The sequence below is a fragment of the Triticum aestivum genome, chromosome 1B (assembly GCF_018294505.1).
Source record: "Triticum aestivum cultivar Chinese Spring chromosome 1B, IWGSC CS RefSeq v2.1, whole genome shotgun sequence".
NCBI lineage: Eukaryota > Viridiplantae > Streptophyta > Magnoliopsida > Poales > Poaceae > Triticum > Triticum aestivum.
In genome coordinates this window covers 409,540,127-409,556,263 of record NC_057795.1, presented here as the reverse complement: position 1 = coordinate 409,556,263, position 16,137 = coordinate 409,540,127, and the positions used below count along the sequence as shown (strand labels likewise).

General features: G+C 48.2%; 1 protein-coding gene across 1 annotated transcript; it reads left to right on the top strand.

The window, feature by feature from the left end:
* Window positions 1-3,378: 3,378 nt before the first annotated feature.
* On the top strand, window positions 3,379-7,903 carry LOC123127795 (protein NRT1/ PTR FAMILY 6.3). Its single transcript, XM_044547641.1, has 4 exons — window positions 3,379-3,781; window positions 3,894-4,111; window positions 4,187-4,767; window positions 6,855-7,903. The coding sequence occupies exons 1-4, from the start codon at window positions 3,643-3,645 to the stop codon at window positions 7,702-7,704; spliced, it is 1,788 nt and encodes a 595-aa protein (XP_044403576.1). The 5' UTR covers window positions 3,379-3,642; the 3' UTR covers window positions 7,705-7,903.
* Window positions 7,904-16,137: the final 8,234 nt, after the last annotated feature.

Below are 16,137 nucleotides of genomic sequence, written 5' to 3'. Positions count from 1 at the left end.
ATAAGTATTTCCCTCGGTTATGAAACCAAGATTATCAATCCAGTAGGAGAACCAAGCAATACTATGTAAATAACACCTGCACACAAACAACAAATACTTGTAACCCAACATGTAGAGGGATTGTCAATCTATCAACGGTAACGAGCAAGATTAAATTGTATAGTTTTGATAGATAGATCTGACAAAATACAAAATAAACTAAATAAAAGAAAAGTAGCAAGGTATTTTAGTTTTAAGATATGATAAAAGATAGACCCGGAGGCCATAGTTTTCACTAGAGGCTTCTCTCGAGAAAATAACATACGGTGGGTAAATTACTGTTGAGTATTTGATAGAAAAGAAAATAATTATGACAATATCCAAGGCAATGATCATAAATAGACATCATATCCAAGATTAGTAGACCAAAACGATTATGCGTCTACTACTATTACTCCACACATTGACCGATATCTAGCAATGCATCTAGTGTATTAAGTTCATGAAAAAATGGAGCAATGCATGCTTTAAGCAAGATGACATGATGTAGACAAGATGAACTCACGTATAAATAAACCCCCATCTTGTTACCCTTAATAGCAACAATACATACGTGGCATGTCCCTTTCTGTCACTAGGATTGAGCACCGCAAGATCGAAGCCATTACAAAGTACCTCTTCCCATGAAAAGATAAATCAAACTAGTTAGCCAAATCAAACCAATAAATCAGAGAAGAAATACGAAGCTATATTAATCATGCATAAAAGAGTTCAAAGAAAACCCAAATAATACTCATGGATAGATCTGATCATAAACTCACAATTCATTGTATCCCAAAGAACACACCGCAAAAATTCATTACATCAAATAGATCTCCAAGAACAAGAAGGAGAACATTGTATTGAGAATCAAAAAGAGAGAAAAGGTCATCTAGCTGCTAACTATGGACCCATAGGTCCGTGGTAAACTACTTACACATCATCAGGGGCAGCAAGGATGATGAAGAACCCCTCCATGATCGTTTCCCCCTCCGGCAGAGTGCCAGAAAGGACCTCTAGATGGGATCTCTCAAGAACAGATCCTTGCGGCGGCAGAAAAAGTACTGCGTGGACTCCTTGATAGGTTTCCGTTTTTTGAGTATTTATAGAGGCAGACTTTGGTCAGACGGAGGCTTGTGGGCCTCACTAGGTTGCCTCAGGTGCGCCTTGGTGCTTAATGGGCCACTCGTTCATTCCCGAAGCTTCCAGGGTCTCTTATTGTCAGAAAAAATCTTCAAAAAGTTTTGTGGAATTTGGACTTTGTTTGGTACTGATACTCTGCAAAGTGAAAAACAAGTAAAAAAACAGCAACTGACACTGGGTACTAAGTTAATAGGTTAGTCCCAAAAATTGATATAAAGTTACTTGTAAATGTATATAAACCATTCAAGATTGATACTATAATAGTATGGAACAATCAAAAATTATAGATACGTTGGAGACGTATCACTCTCCTCCGTTTACTTTTTTTGTCATGTACATTAGCCCACATGTTCTGCATTAACTAAATCAAATCAAACCTTATTTTACCAAAATCTCAACTAAATATAAATTTCCTTTTCTTCCCTTGCCTATACTCAAAAAAAGTCTTATCAAAATCAAGAATATTGTGTATCCATGTGTTTGCACACCTCTTACTTAAAATTATTTGCGAAATTGAATCAATGAAATTATGATTACCGCACCACGCAGATTAGAGCCTGGGTAAAAGAAAAAAAGAAATATAAATATAATGTTGTGTGGTACAAACAAGGTAAGACCATACATGATGAACTATTTGTATATACTTTCCACTCCATCATAGTTAATTTCAAGTAATAGTTTTCACCATGTTAGGCTTGTTTTGCACAAATATATCATAACTACCATATTCATCATGCAATTATTTTCACACAACTTATTTATTTATTTTGTGGGACAAACTTTTTATCTATTCATCAAACATCATAGTAGTATAAAGAACACAAGAAATAATTGAATTACATCCATGTCCGTAGACTACCTATAGAGACGACTACAAGCACATGAGCGAGTCGAAAGAGTGCCGCCATCATCGACCCTCCCTCGCTAGAGCCAGACAAACCTTGGTATAGTACACAATCGGGATGTTGTCGAGTTAATGCCCCAAATGACCAGCATACCCGAACATGAAGCTAAGTGCAGATCAGAAGAATTCAACATGTAGACACACGGACGCCGACGAATGAAGACCAAATCCAGGCAGATCCACGGAAGACAAACGCCGACCGAGTCCCATGAGATTCTCCGGAGACATACCTCCACACGCCCTCCGACAACGCTAGAAGCACTGCCGAGAAGGGGGCTAGACAGGAGAAACCTTATTTTATCTTCAGGGAGCCACCACCCCGTCTTCCTGAGAAGGACACAAACTCTAAACAAACTAAAAAACACTTAAAAATGAAACAAGAGCCCTCCCACCGGTACGGGTCAGGATCCACCACGTCACCATGGGCCTAAGGCCATAAAATACAAGGCAAATTGGAGACGGTGCCGACGGGAGGCGGGGAAACTCTAGTGTAGGACTCGCAAGTGGAAGGAGCAAGAGGAAAACCTTTCTTCCCACAACTTATTAGATATGACATATCATGATGATGTATGTTACCTCTGAGTAAATTTGTAGCCCACTGCAGCACGAGCTACAAAAATATTGCGAGCGAAAGATATGGATCATGTATGGTAAAGTAGTAAGTGCCAATAGCTAACTATAATATGAGTTGCCTATAGATGACATGACTACCGGATAAAGTTGGCGTTTGACTATAGATTTGTCATCAAATGAAGTTTCTACCATATAATTTTTATGGCATATTATATATGTTTTATTAGCTAAATCAAAATTTAAAAATACGTGCCTAACTTATAAACTCAATCGAAGAAAATACTATATAGAGCCCGCGGTTAGCTCTACTATTAACCATGCTTTTGGAAAATACTCCCTCTGTTTCTTATAAAATTTGTTTGAAGTCAAACAACACAATCTTTAACCAGTTTTATATTTTAAAAAAAATCAACATTTACAATATTACAACTATACAATATAAAAATTAATTTCGTGAATGTTGATATATTTTTTCTATAAAGTTGGTCAAACATTATAAAATTTGACTTTAAACAATTTTATATGCAAACGAAAAAGAAACAGGGGATTAATACTTCGTGTCATCTCAACCCGGTAGTCTAGCTTCCCGGCCGCCTGCTCAACCAATAGCCTTTTTGTTTGAGCTTCTGGGAAAATAGAACAAGCTAGCTAGCCAATAATTGAGCAATTAATTAATGAGTGCCAGAGTCATGGGAAAAAGGAGCCCGGGAGACAGGAGATACAGTGACTATTTTTTGGCAGAAGGAGACGACGACTAATTAACCACAAACTAATCACACCTAGCTCAGCAACGAAAGCAAAGGTGAGATGCAGCCCGAATCCCGAGGTAGAGATCCACCGGCTTCCCGCTATAAAAGAAGCCCCTCAACCCCGCAGGATCACTCCACCAGCATCATCACCTCCCCCTCGAGCCCGAGCTTCCTCGTCACCGCGCTACCTATTCCCCGGCTGCTCGCTCGATCCTGTCATCACGAGCACGTGAGAGGCTTGATCTTGAAGCAGAGATGGGCACGGAAGTGCTGCCGGAGACCGTGGCGGAGGCCGGAAAGCAGGGCGCCGCCCTGGCGGACGCTTGGGACTACAAGGGCCGCCCCGCCGCCCGCGCCTCCACCGGCGGGTGGGGATGCGCCGCCATGATCCTAGGTATTTTTTTTACCGGCGCCCCTGTCGTTTTGCTGCATGGTCGCTTCGTGGAATGCTGGTTCGATCGATGGTGTCGGACGAATGGAGAGCTGAGATCTTGATTTTGGTGAAGGCGCGGAGCTGTTCGAGCGGATGACGACGCTGGGCATCGCGGTCAACCTGGTGCCGTACATGACCGGCACCATGCACCTCGGCAGCGCCGCCGCCGCCAACACCGTCACAAACTTCATCGGCACCTCCTTCATGCTCTGCCTCCTCGGCGGCTTCATCGCCGACACCTACCTCGGCCGCTACCTCACCATCGCTGTCTTCTCCGCCGTCCAAGCCACCGTACATGACTTGCCCATAAGCCACAGTTGCACGCCTAGCATCCCTGTACTGACTTGCATAGTTTAATCGATGCAGGGTGTGATGATACTGACGATCTCGACGGTGGCGCCGGGGCTGCGGCCGGCGGCGTGCGGGGACGCGACGGGGCAGAGCCCCGACTGCGTGCCGGCGAACGGGACGCAGCTCGGTGTGCTGTACCTGGGGCTGTACATGACGGCGCTGGGGACAGGCGGGCTCAAGTCGAGCGTGTCCGGCTTTGGGTCGGACCAGTTCGACGAGTCCGACGACGGCGAGCGCAAGATGATGATGCGCTTCTTCAACTGGTTCTACTTCTTCGTCAGCATCGGCGCGCTGCTCGCCGTCACCGTGCTGGTGTACGTGCAGGACAACGTGGGCCGCCGCTGGGGCTACGGCGTCGTCGCCGTCGGCATCCTCTGCGGGCTCGGCGTGTTCCTGTCCGGCACCAGGAAGTACCGGTTCAAGAAGCTTGTGGGCAGCCCGCTGACGCAGGTCGCCACCGTGACGGCCGCAGCATGGAGGAAGCGCTCCCTGCCGCTGCCGTCCGACCCGAGCATGCTCTACGACGTGGACGACAAGGCCGCCGCCGGCGAGGACCTCAAGGGCAAGCTGAAGCTCCCCCACAGCAAGGAGTGCCGGTAAGCATTCGTTCAAGAGCATCGCTCCTCGTACCTAAATTGCCTAGTCTGCTGCTTTAACAACTAAATGTAGTAATTAACCTGGTAGACGAGCTCTAGGAGAAGAATCATCTGACAAAGTTGTATCAGGCCAGGTTGTCTGATACACTATTACTTTAAATGGGATTAAACTGAGATTTGAGTGTCCAGCCAGGGAGCTCATCATTGGTCCAGTGCAACATTCACATCCCCATCCATCGTCCACAAATAAAATAAATGTCTCTTCATTTACCAAAACAACTCTCTGCCTCCCTCTCTAGCCGGTCACAACTCACAACACATGCACGCCCATTTGTCTTGGCTAAAAAAGGGTTGTAGCAATGCTTCACGTATCTAGCTTATACAAGTCAGAACAGTACAGTACTTCCATAATCTTAGTTCAGAAATAGCTAAGCTAGAATAGACACTAGGGGATGGTCCAGTACCCAGTGATTGTAATATCAAGTTTTTTGAGGAATCTCGCCACTTTATTATGCAATAGAAGATTGTAATATCAAGTGTCAAGCAAAGCTAGCGTTGGGCCATCTACTGTATATTCATCGTCACCGAGAAGCCCGGCCTGCCAATTATTAATAATTGGGCACGCGCGCGATCGATTGAGTTGGCACCGGCCCACAGTGACTAATACGTGACATGGACACGATGTGTAGTGTAGAGCGACAGTGCACGGCCATGGCCCCATGGATCGTGCCACATCTATCACGTAGTGCGGAAATCTAGCTAGCCGGGATTAACTGATGGGATTTAAATGAGATATTCAGTTCCAACGTCCAAGCATGTAGCTGTCAGCCGGATACGTTCCCCGCTCGCCGTATCAGATAAGGCCGACCGGCCACGAACCGCTAACAAGCTAGATAGAAAAAAACCACCCGGAAAAGAAATTACTCTCTTGGATTCAAAATAAGTGTCGTGATTTTATTACAAAGTTAAACTAAAACCACGACACTCATTTTGGATCGAAGTGGGTACTACTGAATATATCAGCAAAAAGTTTATGCTCACCCCGGTTCATATTAATTGTCGCTGATTTGGTACAATTCTAACCATGAAAGAGAAACTTTTTTTTTGAGTCGGAACGTTACACAGAAACTTTGATGGGTCAATTTAGGGAAAGTTTCGACGCAAGAAGCAGCCATAGCCAACAGCCATTGCTTTTATGTGAGAGGCATCTCGCAGCTTCCTGGAGAGAGAAACGTGCAATGCATCGCGTTTCTTGGGTTCGGCCGAGATCGACTGATCCAAAGCCAAGTGGAGTGGTCGCGAGCTAGTTCCTTGTAAGGGTCTGTTTGGTTTCAATTAAGTCACTAACTTATAAGTTTAAAAGTGCAAAAAGTAACTTATTTTGTCAAACAGACCCAACTTATAAGTCACTCCAACTTATAAGTCATAAGTTGCTCCATCCCAACTCAAAACTTATAAGTCACCTCCTTTTACGTGGGTTCCATCACCTGCATGATGTTGATTGGTATGAAAAGATGTGAAAAGGTGACTTATAAGTCAGGTGACTTAAAATCAGTAAAATCAGGTGATTTATTAGAACCAAACGGTCGCTAAATTTTCATGGCCGGCCAGTTGCCTGCCCAACACCCACGGGTGGCACTGCCCAGCCACATGACAATATGCAGCTTTGCTCAGGCTCACGGGCTCGCTGCCACGGCCAAAGGTCACTCCACTGAGAACACCTCCTCCAAGACTGGCAAGATTCCGTGCATCAGCATCGACTTTTATGCGAGATAGCTGGTGACTTGGTGCAGTGCTCGACCACACGCTTGCACACGTTCCAGTAGTGGCTCCTGGCATCGTCCCAAGGGCAGTATCATATCATATGTCTCATGTGCTTGCGTTCACGAGTCGCGTACGTACTACGTACTGGAGTAATTGTGACGGAGATCGACGTACGAGAAGTAGACTCAGTTTTGACGCATCGCGTCAGCCCAATGATTCAATTAAAAACGCCATGGACTCACTCAATTAGTACTTCAAGTAACTGGCATTGTTAAATCGCTACTGATGTACAGTGGCCAATGACTTGTGATGTACAAATGCAGATTCCTTGACCACGCAGCCGTCGTCGACCGGGAGTCGCCCGCGGCGGCGAGCAGCTGGACGCTGTGCACGCGGACGGACGTGGAGGAGGTGAAGCAGGTGGTGCGCATGCTGCCCATCTGGGCCACCACTATCATGTTCTGGACCATCCACGCGCAGATGACCACCTTCGCCGTCGAGCAGGCGTCCGTCATGAACCGCGCCATCGGCGGCTCGGGGTTCCTCATCCCGGCCGGCTCCCTCACCGTCTTCCTCATCAGCTCCATCCTCCTCACCGTGCCCCTCTACGACCGCCTCGTGGCCCCCGTGGCCCGCCGCGTCACCGGCAACCCGCACGGCCTCTCCCCGCTCCAGCGCGTCTTCGTCGGCCTCTTCCTGTCCATTGCCGGGATGGCCGCCGCCGCGCTCATTGAGCGGTACCGCCTCACCGAGTCCGCCAACGGCGTCACGCTCACCGTGTTCCTGCTCATGCCCCAGTTCCTGCTCGTCGGAGCCGGCGAGGCGTTCACGTACATGGGGCAGCTCGACTTCTTCCTGCGCGAGTGCCCCAAAGGGATGAAGACCATGAGCACGGGGCTGTTCCTTAGCACATGCGCGCTTGGTTTTTTCTTCAGCACGCTCATAGTTACCATCGTGCACAAGGTCACCGGCCATGGGAGCAACGACGGCTGGCTCGCCAACAACATCGACCAGGGGAGGCTCGACTACTTCTACTGGCTGCTCGCCGTCATGAGCGCAATCAATATTGTCTTCTTCACGATCGCCGCAAGGGGCTACGTGTACAAGGAGAAACGCATGGCCGATGCCGGCATCGAGCTCGCTGACGAGGAGGCCATGATCGTCGGTCACTGAGGCTGGCCGTGCTGCATGCCTGCGTCCGTGTATAGACGTGTAACACTTTTTTGTTTTTGTTTTCTTTGTCACGTACGTATTGCTATCCCACCAATTATTAATATGCAAAAAGGAACTTAATCTTGAAAAAAGAAATGGCAGCACTGTCGGGTGATAATCTAAGAAGATCTACCGCCTCGGCAGCCCTTGGATGCATACTCGAATAGCCGTCTGGTCTCTCTCATCTAAGCGCTAGCCTTTGCAAGAAGGCTACTGTTGCGCTTGATTCTATGCAACAGGAACTCCTTTTTTTTTTCCTTTGAAACAAGACCCATGTTGCAAAGCGCACCGTGGCCGTCATTGTAACATCACACATGTTTCAAAACACATAGCCCTGTTTACATACCATTGCAACAACACAAATGTTTTAGAAACAGAACCCCAGTTGCAAACACCAAATCCCAACACTATTCCAGTCAGAATCATTGCAGTCACAACCCCACCACCGTTGTGGTCGCCACACCACCGTGCAGACTCTGCCATTGGAGGGCGCGGCGGCACAGCCTGTGCCCCATGGCAGAAATTTTTGGTGCAACACCGACACGCCTCAATGATAGTGTTGGTCGATGTTTCATGCTCGCCTGCTTGGTCAATGAGGGCATCAGCCGTGGTGGTGTCCCGTGGTGGTGTCTACTGACATCCAACTTGCGGCGCCGGGCTGGGATGAGAAGAAATTGAAGGGGGGTTTCCAAGGAAGAAGAAGACTCGATGAAGGGAAAATGTGTGGGTAGCCGCATTTGCTGGGATAAGGTTGTATGTGATAGCGTTGGGTGGGCCAACATAAACATGCATCATGCAACCGAAGCCAGTTACTAGTCGGGTGAGGAGAAGCATTTCCCAAAAAGAAAAGCATAGTCCCCTTAGCTGGAAGCATGTAAACTTCAAACTGTCTACCGTGTGTTAACATGTTGCTTTTTTGAGAAGCACCATCTTGACGCGCGCGCGCACACACACACATACACACACGCACGCACGCACACATGTAAATGTACGTGCACACATCCTTATCTCCGGTGGTGAAGCTAGCAGCGAGTTACGCCTAGGGCTGAGCTAGCTTGAACATAAATTCCCAACATTTTCAATACTTTGTAAAAAGGAATTACAAGGGATCTTGACACTAGGCCTAGGGTTATAGCCTAGTTGCCCTAGGCTTGTCGCCACCACTGAGTATCTTGAAGAGACTGAGCGGGTAGATTTGAGATTGACAACTCGCCAGAGACACCTCATAATCAATGGGCATGTTTTTTTCGAAAAGGGAGGACTCCCCGGCCTCTGCATCAGAACGATGCATACGGCCACATTTATAGATAAATAAAGAGGTTCAACAAGATCTTATAGTCTGAAAACAAAAAACAGCTAGCTCACAAAGAGCCACAACGCCAAAAACAAAATGCTCAAAAGCCACAACCGACTGGCATAACAAAGATAGGTACACTAATCGCCTATCCTACTACATGAGCGCCATCCAAACCGGTTGAAGATATCCCGCGCTACCATCTTCCACCGGACAGATTCAGTAACCAAACGCTCCCTGGCCTCCATCGGAGTGAGTAAGGAGCACATACGGATCAGCGTAGTAGCTCGGAATAAAACCTGCAAAAAATGAATAGTTGTTGTTCTATTAAAAGCCAAATCATTTCTGCAGTTCCAAATTGCCCATAACAACACACATACTCCTACGCGAATGTGTCTAGCTGTTTCGGACTCTATCCCAACAAGCCGCGTTCCAAATAATGAACTGACCAAATTCGGAGGAGTAATGTTAAAGGCAATTTGCACCGTGCGCCACAAAATTCTCGCCAACGGGCAATCAAAGAAGAGGTGCTTGATAGTTTCGTCCCGATCAAAAAAACTACACCTAGTAGATCCTGTCCAGTTGCGCTTAACCAAATTATCCTTTGTCAAAATGACTTGTTTATGTACAAACCACATAAACACTTTAATTTTCAAAGTAACCTTGACTTTCCAAACATGTTTGAAACTAGGAATAACACTAGAGTTAATGACATCAATATACATCGACTTGACTGTGAACTCTCCAGACCTAGTAAGCTTCCAAGACAACTGATCGGGCTGATGAGCTAGCTGAACCTCCATCAGTCTACTCACCAGATGAAGCCATGCTTCCCACCGGTCGCCAACAAGCACCCTCCTAAACTGAATATTAAGGGGAATGGACTGCATAATCATTGCAACAAGAGCATCACGTCGCTGAACAATACGATACAGGGACGGATACTAAAGCGCCAACAACGTTTCACCAAGCCAAGTATCCTCCCAGAAGCGAGTGGTGTTGCCATTAACGACAATAAACTTTGTTCTATTAAAGAAGGCAACTTTGACTCTCATAAGCCCCTTCCAAAACGGCAAGTCAGTCGGTCTCACTGTCGCCTGGGACAAAGTCTTGGACTGCAGATACTTGCTACAGAGAATCTGCACCCAAGTTGCCTCAGCCTCAACTGATAACTTATACAACCACTTACTGAGAAGACATATGTTCTTGACTTCAAGATTCTCAATACCAAGGCCCCCCTGGTCCTTTGGTCGACAAATGATATCCCATTTGGCGAGTCAGTATTTTCTCTTCAGTTCATAACTCTACCAGAAGAATCGGGTGAAGGAAATATGCCCCAGAGGCAATAATAAAGTTATTATTTATTTCCTCATGTCATGATAAATGTTTATTATTCATGCTATAATTGTATTAACCGGAAACATGATACATGTGTGAATACATAGACAAACTTAATGTCACTAGTATGCCTCTACTTGACTAGCTCATTAATCAAAGATGGTTATGTTTCCTGACCATAGACATGTGTTGTCATTTGATTAACGGGATCACATCATTAGGAGAATGATGTGATTGACATGACCCATTCCGTTAGCTTAGCACTTGATCGTTTAGTATGTTGCTATTGCTTTCTTCATGACTTATACATGTTCCTACAACTATGAGATTATGCAACTCCCGTTTACCGGAGGAACACTTTGTGTGCTACCAAACGTCACAACGTAACTGGGTGATTATAAAGGAGCTCTACAGGTGTCTCCAAAGGTACATGTTGAGTTGGCATATTTCAAGATTAGGTTTTGTCACTCCGATTGTCGGAGAGGTATCTCTGGCCCTCTCGGTAATGCACATCATTATAAGCCTTGCAAGCAATGTAGCTAATGAGTTAGTTACGGAATGATGCATTACGTAACAAGTAAAGAGACTTGCCGGTAATGAGATTGAACTAGGTATTGAGATATTGACTATCGAATCTCGGGCAAGTAACATACCGATGACAAAGGGAACAACGTATGTTGTTATGCGGTTTGACCGATAAAGATCTCCGTAGAATATGTAGGAGCCAATATGAGCATCCAGGTTCCGCTATTGGTTATTGATCGGAAACGGTTCTCGGTCATGTCTACATAGTTCTCGAACCCGTAGGGTCCGCACGCTTAAGGTTTCGATGACAGTTATATATGAGTTTATGAGTTTTGATGTACCAAAGTTTGTTCGGAGTCCCGGATGTGATTACGGACATGACGAGAAGTCTCGAAATGGTCGAGACATGAAGATTGATATATTGGAAGCCTATATTTGGATATCTGAAGTGTTCCGGGTGAAATCGGGATTTTACCAGAGTACCGGGAGGTTACCGGAACCTCCCGGGGGCTTAATGGGCCTACATGGGCCCTAGTGGAGAGGAAGAGAGGAGGCAAGGGCTGGGCCGCGCCCCCCTCCCCCTTAGTCCGAATAGGACAAGGAGAGGGGGTGGCTGTTGGAAATATGCCCTAGAGGCAATAATAAAATTGTTATTATTATATTTCCTTGTTCATGATAATTGTCTATTGTTCATGCTATAATTGTATTAACTGGAAACCGTAATACATGTGTGAATACATAGACCACAACATGTCCCTAGTGAGCCTCTAGTTGACTAGCTCGTTGATCAATAGATGGTTATGGTTTCCTGACCATGGACATAGGATGTCATTGATAAGGGGATCACATCATTAGGAGAATGATGTGATGGACAAGACCCAATCCTAAGCATAGCACAAGATCGTGTAGTTCGTTTGCTAAAGCTTTTCTAATGTCAAGTATCATTTCATTAGACCATGAGATTGTGCAACTCCCGGATACCGTAGGAATGCTTTGGGTGTACCAAATGTCACAACGTAACTGGGTGGCTATAAAGGTGCACTACAGGTATCTTCGAAAGTGTCTGTTGGGTTGGCACGAATCGAGACTGGGATTTGTCACTCCGTATGACGGAGAGGTATCTCTGGGCCCACTCGGTAATGCATCATCATAATGAGCTCAATGTGACTAAGTAGTTAGTCACGGGATCATGCATTATGGAACGAGTAAAGTGACTTGCCGGTAATGAGATTGAACGAGGTATTGGGATACCGACGATCGAATCTCGGGCAAGTAACGTACCGATTGACAAAGGGAATTGCATACGGGATTGCTTGAATCCCCGACATCGTGGTTCATCCAATGAGATCATCGTGGAACATGTGGGAGCCAACATGGGTATCCAGATCCCACTGTTGGTTATTGGCCGGAGAGATGTCTCGGTCATGTCTGCATGGTTCCCGAACCCGTAGGGTCTACACACTTAAGGTTCGGTGACGCTAGAGTTGTTATGGGAAATAGTATGTGGTTACCGAAGGTTGTTCGGAGTCCCGGATGAGATCTCGGACGTCATGAGGAGTTACAGAATGGTCCGGCGGTGAAGATCGATATATTGGACAAAGGGTATTGGAGTCCGGAAGTGTTCCGGGGGTACCAGGCTATGGCCAGCATGACCGAAAGGTGTTTCAGGAGCCCCGACAAGTGTTGGAGGGCCTCATGGGCCAAAGGGGAAGGGGCAAACCAGCCCACTAAGGGGTGGTGCGCCCCCCCACACCCTTTCCCACGTTAGTTGAAGAGGTGGGGCACCTCCACCTAGCTTGGGAGGCAATCCTCCACCTGCTTGGCTTGGGGGGCAAGTCTCCCTAGGACTTTCCCTAGGGAGATCCAATCTGCTTGGCCGCCGCCCCATAGGGGAAACCCTAGGGCACCTCCCCCTCTCCCCTTGCCCCTATATATAGTGGAGGGGTGGGAGGGCAGTCATACCACTCCCCTGGCACAGCCCTCTCCCTCCTCCAACACCTCCTCCTCCTCCGTAGTGCTTGGCGAAGCCCTGCTGGAGAACCACGAGCTCCACCACCACCACGCCGTCATGCTGTCGGAGTTCTCCCTAAAATTCTCCTCTCCCCTTGCTGGATCAAGAAGGAGGAGACGTCCCCGGGCTGTACATGTGTTGAACACGGAGGCATCGCCCGTTCGGCGCTTAGATCGGAATCGACCGCGATCTGAATCGCTGCGTGTAGGACTCCACCAATCCGTTCTTGTAACGCTTCCGCTTAGCGATCTTCAAGGGTATGAAGATGCTCATCCTCTCCCTCTCTTGTTGCTAGAATCTCCATAGATTGATCTTGGTGATGCGTAGAAAATTTTGAATTTCTGCTACATTCCCCAACAGCGGCGCCCCCCCTTTCCTTCCTCTCTCCCTCCTCCTTCCCCCCTTCTCCTACTCCAACTAGGAAAGAAGGGAGTCCTACTCCCAGTGGGAGTAGGACTCCCCTTGGCGTGCCCCTCCTTGGCCGGCCGCCCCCTCCCCCTTGGCTCCTTTATATACGGGGGTAGGGGGCACTGAGTGAGTCCTGGATTAGGGGGTGTCCGGATAGCCGGACTACCATCATCAGCCGAACTATCATCGGCCGGACTATCATCATCGACCGGACTCCAAGACTATGAAGATACAAGATTGAAGACTTCGTCCCGTGTCCGGATGGGACTTTCCTTGGCGTGGAAGGCAAGCTTGGCGATACGGATACGTAGATCTCCTACCATTGTAACCGACTCTATGTAACCCTAGCCCTCTCCGGTGTCTATATAAACCGGATGGCTCTAGTCCGTAGGACACAACAACAACCATTACAATCATACCATAGGCTAGCTTCTAGGGTTTAGCCTCCTTGATCTCGTGGTAGATCCACTCTTGTAAACATCCACAATATCAATATCAATCAAGCAGGACGTAGGGTTTTACCTCCATCAAGAGGGCCCGAACCTGGGTAAAACATCGTGTCCCTTGTCTCCTGTTACCATCCGCCTAGACGCACAGTTCGGGACCCCCTACCCGAGATCCGCCGGTTTTGACACCGACATTGGTGCTTTCATTGAGAGTTCCTCTGTGTCGTCACCGATAGGCTTGATGGCCTCTTCAATCGACAACGACGCAGTCCTGGGTGAGACTTTTCTCCCCGGACAGATCTTCGTATTCGGCGGCTTCGCACTGCGGGCCAACTCACTTGGCCATCTGGAGCAGATCGAAAGCTACGCCCCTGGCCGTCAGGTCAGGTTTGGAAGCCTAAACTTCACGGCCGATATCCGCGGGGACTTGATCTTCGATGGATCTGAGCCACAGCCGAGCGTGCCGCGCTGTCACGATGGGCACGACCTAACTCTGCCGCCGGACAGCACCTTGGAGGCCGCACACGAATCCGCTCCGACCCATAGTCCGGAGCCGATCGCTCAGATCGAGGACGGATGGCTGGACACCGCCTCGGGAGCTGCAACTTCCACGGCGATGGAGCCGAACACTTACCTTGTCCCGCATAAAGCCCATGACTCCGAGGTGCCGGACCCCCTGCCGGACTCCGAACCTCCTGCGCCCCTGCCAGTCGAATCCGATTGGGCGCCGATCATGGAATTCACCGCTGCGGACACCTTTCAGCACTCACCCTTCGGCGATATCTTAAATTCGCTGAAGCATCTCTCACTATCCGGAGAGCCCTGGCCGAACTACGGCCAGGATGGTCGGGACGCGGACAATGAAGAAATTCAGAGCCCACCCACCACCCACTTCGTAGCCACCGTCGACGATCTAACCGACGTGCTAAACTACGACTCCGAAGACATCAACGGTATGGACGACGATGCCGGAGACAATCAAGAACCAGCGCCTACAGGGCACTGGAAGGCCACCTCGTCACATGACATACATATGGTGGACACCCCAAAGGGAAGCGATAACGAGGAACAACGGGACGCGGCAGAGGATAATCCCGCCGATAAACAACCAAAACGGCGACGTAGACGCCGCCCTAAGTCCCGCCTCGATCAAAGCAGCATTCCTAACGACCCAGCGATAGAGCAGGGCAAACCAGCGGACGACGAACATACAACCAAGCAACCATCCGAACAGGACGAACCGGATAATCAACCCCTTCACGGAGCAATCAACAGTCCGGACACAACACCGGAGCATAAGAACCTTCACAAAAGACTCGTCGCCACTGCAAGAAGTTTGAAGAAGGAAAAACGGAAGCTCAAAACAGCGGAAGACATACTCAGAATGAAGTGGAGCAAAGTACTCAAGACCGCAGACAAATATGGCAATGGCCATCAAACAAAGAGCTACCCGAAGCGCAAGCTGCTGCCAGAATTTGACGAGGAAGCCATAGAGCCCTCACAGTCAAAAAATAAAGAGGCCGCCTGGCCGGATAGACGGCCAGATGACAGGCCAAAAGCGACAAGCGGCGCCGCACACAAGCCGACTTATGATCCTGGGAAAACGGACGGCCCAACTAGGTCCATCTACGGGCCAAAAAAGAGGGCCCCAGGAAGTAACACAACACGACAAGTGTTCGAAGACAGCGGCACACCCAAATACAGGGGCGCCGCACACCCGCTATGTTTTACCGATGAGGTGCTGGATCATGAATTTCCAGCAGGGTTCAAACCCATAAACATAGAGGCATACGACGGCACAACAGACCCCGGAGTCTGGATAGAAGATTACATACTACACATACACATGGCTAGAGGAGATGATCTCCACGCCATAAAATACCTACCCCTCAAGCTCAAAGGGCCAGCTCGGCATTGGCTCAAAAGCCTCCCAGAAAACACTGTTGGAAGTTGGGAAGAGCTTGAGGACGCGTTTAGAGCAAATTTTCAAGGGACTTATGTCCGCCCTCCGGATGCAGACGATCTGAGTCATATAACCCAACAGCCCGGAGAGTCAGCGCGCAAATTCTGGAACAGGTTCCTTACCAAAAAGAACCAAATAGTCGACTGTCCGGACGCGGAAGCCTTAGCAGCTTTTAAACACAACGTCCGAGACGAATGGCTCGCCAGACACCTCGGCCAAGAGAAGCCAAGAACAATGGCCGCGCTAACAAGCCTCATGACGCGCTTTTGCGCAGGAGAAGACAGCTGGCTAGCAAGATGCAGCACCAGCGACCCGAGTACATCCGAGATCAGAGATGGAAACGGAAAATCACGGCGCAGGAAAGATCAGCGCCGGAATAAAGAAAAAAGCCCAAAGGGCACGGCGGTCA

Bases quoted from the DNA above. Each gene is read 5' to 3' on its own strand.
- LOC123127795 (XM_044547641.1), top strand. From the start codon at position 3,643: ATGGGCACGGAAGTGCTGCCGGAGACCGTGGCGGAGGCCGGAAAGCAG. The intron at 3,782-3,893 runs GTATTTTTTTTA...ATTTTGGTGAAG, and splicing joins ATGCGCCGCCATGATCCTAG to GCGCGGAGCTGTTCGAGCGG. The intron at 4,768-6,854 runs GTAAGCATTCGT...GTACAAATGCAG, and splicing joins CCCCACAGCAAGGAGTGCCG to ATTCCTTGACCACGCAGCCG.